The sequence below is a fragment of the Hyla sarda genome, chromosome 2 (genome assembly GCF_029499605.1).
Source record: "Hyla sarda isolate aHylSar1 chromosome 2, aHylSar1.hap1, whole genome shotgun sequence".
In the NCBI taxonomy this organism is placed as follows: Eukaryota; Metazoa; Chordata; class Amphibia; order Anura; family Hylidae; genus Hyla; species Hyla sarda.
This window is the reverse complement of record NC_079190.1, coordinates 159,215,737-159,223,500: the sequence shown is the minus strand read 5'-3', so window position 1 is coordinate 159,223,500 and position 7,764 is coordinate 159,215,737. Positions and strand designations below refer to the sequence as shown.

General features: G+C 43.4%; 1 protein-coding gene across 1 annotated transcript in view; it reads right to left on the bottom strand.

The window, feature by feature from the left end:
- Positions 1–7,550, bottom strand: part of IPO5 (importin 5) — an 84,628-nt gene extending 77,078 nt beyond the window's left edge. Inside the window, exon 1 of the mRNA XM_056555608.1 lies at positions 7,271–7,550. Coding sequence (XP_056411583.1) covers positions 7,271–7,351 — 81 coding nt within the window. The 5' untranslated portion in view covers positions 7,352–7,550. The remainder of the gene's footprint in view (positions 1–7,270) is intronic.
- Positions 7,551–7,764: the final 214 nt, after the last annotated feature.

Here is a 7,764-nt window from a genome sequence, read left to right as displayed (position 1 = left end):
CTAATAAAAGTTTGAATCACCTCCCTTTTCCTCATTAAAAACATAAATAAAACAGTGTAAATAAACACATGATATCGCCATGTGCATCAATGTCCAAATCATAAAAATATATATTGTTAATTAAGCCACACAGGTCAATGGCGTACACGCAAAAAAATTCCAAAGTCCATAATAGCGTATTTTGGTCACTTTTTATATCGTGAATAAAATGAGTAAAAAGCGATCAAAAAGTTCTGATCAATGCAAAAATGGTACCGCTAAAACATGCAGTCACACTAAGCACACACACACACACACACTATATATCCACTCTCTCCCCCCACCCCCCAGACACACCACAACAACCACCCCCCCCCCCCGACACCAGATATGAGGTACAAAATTACAAAGACATTTTCTCCTAATACCACTTGTGAAAATGAAAAATGTGGGGTAACCCCAGCATTTTAGTGTAAGACCAAAAAAAAAAAAAATAATAAATAATTAAAAACATTTTTCCTTTTCACATCCCCCTTAATGAACATTTATCAAACACTTGTGGGGTGTTAATGCTCACTGTACCCCTTATTACATTCCTTGAGGGGTGTAGTTTCCAACATAGTATGCCTTTTTTTATTTTTATTTTTTTGCTGTCCTGACACCGTAGGGGCTTCCTAAATAGGACATGCCCCCCAAAAACCATTCCAGCAAAATTTGCTAATGTGACTCCTCTTCTGAGCATTGTAGTGCACCCCAAGTGCACTTGACATCCACATGTGGTGTTTTCCATTCTCAAGAGATGGGGTTACAAATTTTGGGGGGCATTTTCTCCTATTGCCCCTTGTAAAAGTGTAAAATTTGGTGGAAAACTAGCATTTTAGTGAAAAAAAATAAAATCATTTACATATCCAACTTTAACAAAAAGTCGTGAAACACCTGTGGGGTGTTAAGGCTCACTGGACCCCTTGTTACGTGTCTTGAGGGGGTGTAGTTTCCAAAATAGTATGCCATGTGTTTTTTTCTCTCCGCCAAAATCCCACTGTCGCTCCTTACCTTCTGAGCGCTCTACTGCACCTGCCGAACACTTGACATACACATATGAGGTATTTCCTTACTCGAGAGAAATTGGGTTACACATTTTAGAAGATTTCTCTCCTTTTACCCCTTGTAAAAATTCATAAACTGGATCTACAAGAACATGCCAGTGTAAAAAAATGAAGATTTTGAATTTTTTCCTTCAATTTGCTGCTATTCCTGTGAAACACCTAAAGGGGTGCAGTTTTTATAAAGGGGTAATTTGTGGGGTATTTCTAATATGAAGGCCCTTTCAAATCCACTTCAAAACTGAACTGGTCCCTGAAAAATTTTGATTTTGAAAATTGTGTGAAAAACTGGAAAATTGCTGCTATACTTTGATGCCCTCTGATGTCCTCCAAAAGTAAAAACATGTCAACTTTTATGATGAAAACAAAGTAGACATATTGTATATGTGAATCAATATATAATTTATTTGGAATATTCATTTTCCTTATAAGCAGAGAGCTTCAAAGTAAAAAAAAAAAATGCTAAATTTTCAATTTCATCATCAAATTTTGGAATTTTTCATCCAAGAAATTATGCAAGTATCGACAAAATTTTACCACTAACAAAGTATAATATATATTGGCTGGGTCCTTAAGGGGTTAAACACATGGTTTAGAAGTGGATTGGTTTACTATGTGACTCTGGGTGTGAAATACAGTGAGGTCTCTGACTAGCCACAATCATCACGCACAAAAATGGCAACAGATACCCTAACATATGGTTACTTTTCTGTGGTTCGCTTTTCTAAATCAGCAATGTGAAGATTGTTTAAGCCAGTTTTTGTCATAAAGAACACTGTGACAAATGATCTGTTGACTAAAATGTGGCAAACTGCAAGGACATTTCATCCAAATATGGAATTTTTAGAGCCAGATGTGTGTGGCTATATACCACATGAATTGGAAAAAAAAAAAATATCTGAAGAAATGCAAAAAAAAAAAAAAAAAAAAAAAAAAGGAAATATGGCAGTACTTCACAATTTTAGGAAAACCTAATTGAAACTACCTTTGCGAGGGAAATCTGACTAGACGACCAAACCATTGTATTAGACAGAAGAATGTGCTACAAAGTAAATCTTCTGTTCTGGATGGCACTAAATTACCACAGGAATGCCTAAAATCCGCTGTGGTGGCGCAGCAGGAAGTTGAAAAGGAACTGGTTTTGGAAGATATTACTGATCATTGAAGATTCCAGAACAGTAAATGTTAGGGACACCTGGACAAACCCATACAATGAATAGACACTGAAAACCATTGCTTACATATTTTAACAGACTGAAAATACATAGCTAGCAGGCAGAAAAGGTTAGGATCTTGTATGGTCTGAAGATAACACCAATGTAGCCATGTGTTGGTGACTTATGTAAACAAACTAGTTTTTTGGGGACATTATGTCTGTCAAGCCCATGTAAACATGGAATCAGTATGTATTTTGGTGTGATGTGGCAATTGCAGACAGCAATGTGTGCCTATATATCACGTAGTGTTTGGCATAGATAACAATGGATAAAGTCCTTGAATAGAGTAAAAGACTAAAATCGCTGGCCTTTCTTTCCCAATTGTCACAGGAAAGAAAATGCTGAATTGTGCAATTCAATGATGTCACTAAGTACTTTCCACCAATGAGATTGTCCTGTGAGAGACACTGGGATTCAGACCCATTCAACAGAGATTGTCCTCCAAGCATAACAATGTGTCCTGCTGAGAAAGGATTAAGTCACATTCAGAGCAACAATGACCTGAGCTGCCTGTGGAATATTTTAGCTGAGAATGGTGAAAGTGATGAGTAGTCACGCAACATATGTTGGGCTTGTGTAAGTATGATTCTATAAGCTCAGGACAGCTTATTATACTTTGGATACATTTTATTGGTTTTATTCCTCTATTTTGCTGTAGGCAAGCAGGGCATCTCACAGCTACATGTAAACAATTCTGAGATGCGCCTTTATATCACTCATACATGTGCTCACATGTTAATATGCAATTTGTTACTATACTGTTCAATAAAAAGGGCAACAGACCACTATCCCATACAGTACACCTCCATATATGACCTAATGTAAACAATACAATAAGTAATTGGAGTTTATCGCTATGTTTACCAACAAATGTATCTTACAAAAGTCAAAAAGGAGTGCTGTATAGTAGACATAGAATCAAGTGGACCACATCATTGCGGTGAACAAAGTAAGAACTATTACAAAGCAGAAACATTTTAAGTAGATGTCGCATCCAACCAGGAATGTCCACTACTTGAAATCTAGCACAACCACCTCAGAAAGATGTGTGGTGTTACCATTTTATTTTATCATCTATTTGGCCAGTTAAATAGATACCAAACAAAAAGCAATGGTAACTCCGGAGGAGTATTTTTAAATTTTTTTTTAAATAAACTGGTGCCAGAAAGTTAAACAGATTTGTAAATTACAACACAAAGAAACATGGCCTCACATACACCATGGCTTCTTAGCATAATTTAAAAAACTAACAGGCTGTTAATATACATTTTGATCAAAAAGTACAAGCCCACTCGCCACGTCAAGGCCACCTAGTCAGAGTGGGTCCCTAACCCAACACTGGCGTAACGCCGGGCGGTGACCACCGCCTCCGAGACCCCATGCCCACAGGGGGAATGACCCAGTGGCCAGGCAGCCCTGCTGCTGACAGACTAAGCCCCTGGCTTTGGGCCGCACCACCCCATAGACAAAGCATCACAGAAACAATGGCCGCCACAGAGAACCACACCAGTGTGAAACCTACCATGTGCTCCCTGCCAGAGGGCTGGGAGATTTGTAAACTACTTCTTTTATAATGTTTTAACCCTTCCGGTACTTAGCTGCTGTATGCGCCACAGGAAGTTCTCTTTTAATTCATTTTCTGTCTGACTGTCTGTGTTCCCTGCTGAAACCCCTGTCTCAGGAACTGTCCAGAGCAGAAGAGGTTTGCTATGGGGATTTGCTCCTGTTCTGGACAGTTCCTGACATGGACATAGGTGTCAGCAGAGAGCACTGTGGTCAGACAGAAAATAAATTCATAAAGAACTTCCTGTGGAGCATACAGCATCTGATAAGTACTGGAAGGGTTAAGATTTACAAATCTGTTTCTTTCTGGCACCATTTGATTTAAAAAAAAAAAAAAATTTCACCGGAGTAGCCCTTTAAGCAGCTGTGTATACAATGCTGTGATAAGTTTATTAGGATCACAACACCCCTGAGAGGGTATGTAGTAATGTACAGGGTAGGAATTAGGAGCTAAGGGGAGATTTAGCAAAACCAGTCTATTGCCCATAGCAACCAGATTGCTTCTTTCATTTTTGAAAAGGCCTCTGAAAAAATAGAGGCAATCTTATTGGTTGCTATGGGCAACTCAGCAACTTTTTTTTTTATAAATCTCCCCCTACGTGCATGTCTAACCTGGAAGAATCTACACAGTACATCCGCAACTGAGGTAGTTGGAAAGCGGTGTGTGGTTAGGCAAAAGCGACAGATTATTTTCATGATCACCTTGGAAGGTACTGCCAAGATTTTTCCAGAATTAAAGTGAAAGTGACTGCCTATTTACCAGCACTACACCCAATAGACGGTGTTAAAGTGTGGATGAACAGCATTAAAGGAGTAGCCTAATGGAATAAAACTTCTACCCTACACGCAGGGACTGCATAAATGCAGGGACTGAATAAACTGCATAAATGGACCCCAGTAATCTCCTTTATAGAGCTCCGGCTTTCCTTATCTTTGGATCTCCCATAGAGCAGGTGCACTGCCATAGCACTGCTGCGCGTAATGGAAGCGAGGAGCCAGATCACCGTGCTCCCCTGCCTCCTCAATATACAGCTACATGCCTGTCCTTCATATAAATATGCAATGTTGTTCACTCACGTCCTGGTGACATGAGTGTGAATAAATTAGAATATTCATGTCCGGGGCAGGCATATCGCTGCATAGTAACACTGTCAGCCTGTTCACCCACACTAAACCCAATACACTGAGTTATAATGTGGGGGAACAGGAATCCAACCAGGGGTCACTTAAATATGTCCAGTAAGATATGTCCCCCAGAAGATCCTCTGCTGAATTCAGTGAATTGCGCAAAGAGGGCGGGACTTCATGACTCCACTTCACTAGGATGTGGAGTCACAGACAATATGTAAATTGAGTGGGCGGAGCCCCGACCCCTGTGCATGATTTGCTGAATTTAGCATAGGATCTTCTGGGGGACATCTCAGGACCTACTGGATGTAGTTAAGTGACTCCTCGTTGGACTCCTGTTCACACACTATGTCCCAGTCTATTGGGTTTAGTGTGGGTGAACAGTATGACCGTTTTTCCTTTAAGGCGGCAGGGAAACCCTGCGAAACGGCTGCCCGCATCCATTGTGCCCCAAAGCGCTTTAGCAATGCAGCTAAAAGGCGGTAGAACTTTTAATCCGCTTGACAGAACTATGTACGTGCCCCTCTGTTTTAATGCTGTTCACCCGCATAATAACCTAGCGTGTTGGGTTACGTGTGAACAGCCTTTAGGCTTCCTTTAAAGGTTTGTACAGGCAGGAGGGTATGAATGGTTGATATAGTGGAAATCAAATCGGTTTTTCAGTCTGTTTATAAATAGGAAGCAGGGCTTGTGGTCTGGTTAATACTTCCCAAAATCACAGGGGTAAAAAGTGATCATCTACTGGTAAGGGAGGAGAATGGAAACAGTAGAATTGAAGAGCACAATTCCTGTGCAGTATTTGGGCCTTTGCCAGTTGATTTAAGTTTGGTACATGAAGAACCCCAAATGTATCACGAGAATCCTTATATATCAACTGGCATATGAGGCAGGATGTGTAAATGTTTATGAGCACTTTATATAGCGTAACTACAACCTGACAACAAGAGGGGTAGTTGTGTACAATTCCTGAAAACTTAGGAGTGGTCTATCATGATCTGTCAGGGTCCCAAGCTATCTATCGTGTCCCCACTGATCAGCTTATTGTTCCTTTACCTACTGGATCTGGGAATCACTACTTGTGATGGATATACCCCTTTAAAACTTTTAGTAAAATGCCAACTCCACTACTCCACTTTAGGTTCCCGCAATGTGGAAATCTCGACAGCGCAGCCTGTTTCCTCCACAGCATGACACACTTGGAGGCTGCACAGAGCTGTGATTCTGCACGGTCATCTGTGTAATCTCTTCTGCTAGATCCAGAGATGATCTACAAGAGTATTGGGTAAAGGAGAATAGTAGGGGGGTTAGTGGGTCCCTACTCCTCCCACTGACTATGGCAGCGTTCCCCAAGCTGCTACCAAACTACAATTCCCAGCATGCCTGAAGAGCCGGTATGATGGGAGTGATCATCTGGAGCAATGTTACCCAACCAGAGTGCCTCCAGCTGTTTCAAAACTACAATTTCCAGCATTGCTGAAGAGTCAGTATGATGGGAGTGATCATCTGGAGCAGTGTTTCTCAACCAGGGTGCCTACAGCTGTTTCAAAACTACAATTCCCAGCATGCCTCAAAATCCAGTATGATGGGAGTTATAATCTGGAGCAGTGTTTCCCAACCTGGGTGCCTACAGTTGTTTCAAAACTACAATTCCCAGCATGCCTCAAGATCCAGTATGATGGGAGTTATAATCTGGTCAGTGTTTCCCAACCTGGGTGCCTACAGCTGTTTCAAAACTACAACTCCCAGCATGCCCGGGCAGCCTTCGGCTGCCCGGGCATGCTGGGAGCTGTAGTTTTGAAACAGCTGGAGGCACCCTGGTTGGGAAAACATTGATCTGGAGAGCCAAAGGTTGGGGATCACTGATGTATGGCGCTCTCTATAACAGTAATCTTTAGCCATTCACATTTTATTACAAGTTTTGCTGCAACTTTCGGGAGTTCTCTTGACGTCAGCGCCTATGATGGACCAGTGGTCACCAGTACCCCCAGTGACAGCTGACAGGTGCCGTAATAGCAGACGGAGAGGAAAGTTATAAGCGCTGTGTACACGGGGTAATGGAAACGCAGCGGTAAAGTCATAGAGGAGCCATGCGTGTCATCACAGCGGGTACAGGCGATAACACTGCCCCATCCCGACAAAGCGCTGACGAACCGGCGTCTGGCGGAGAAGCTGTGGGGCGCCGCTCTCTGCTAACACGTGGGCCGCGTCTGGGACATGAGGAAACCGGGACTAGTACAGGCACCGCTACACACATCCTCCTCCCTCCCCGGCCCCGCTCACCTCGGCCTGCTTCCTGGTGCCGTTGTCAGGGCTCAGCAGGTTCTGGAGGAGCAGATAGAATTGCTGCTGTTCGGCCGCCATGTCCGCAGCTCCACACACGGGGAGAGAGCGAGAAAGAGGGCGCGACACTGAGCGCGGGCCGGAGAGCTGCCTGCCGGGGGGCGGGGCCACGGAGGAGGGACACTGGCCGGGCCGCGCTCTGACCTCACACGCCCCACACGCTGGACATTCTCCGGCATGCCATTGGCCAGATTGGCAGGGGGCGGGGCCCGTGGCGCGTGAAGCCGGCAGGAGGCTTTCGGCGCAGCCGTGGAGACGCTTTGAAGGAGACAGTTGATTGGCTCCTGCAGGAGCAGCTGGTAGGAGAGGGGCGTGTCCGCGCGAAGCAGGCAGACGATGACGTAGGTCTCACAGAGGATGCTGGGCTGCGTTTGTCATAGGACGCGCTGCGGTGTGGAAAGCGCGGGAGATGCGGGAGTGGTGAAGCCCTGTGT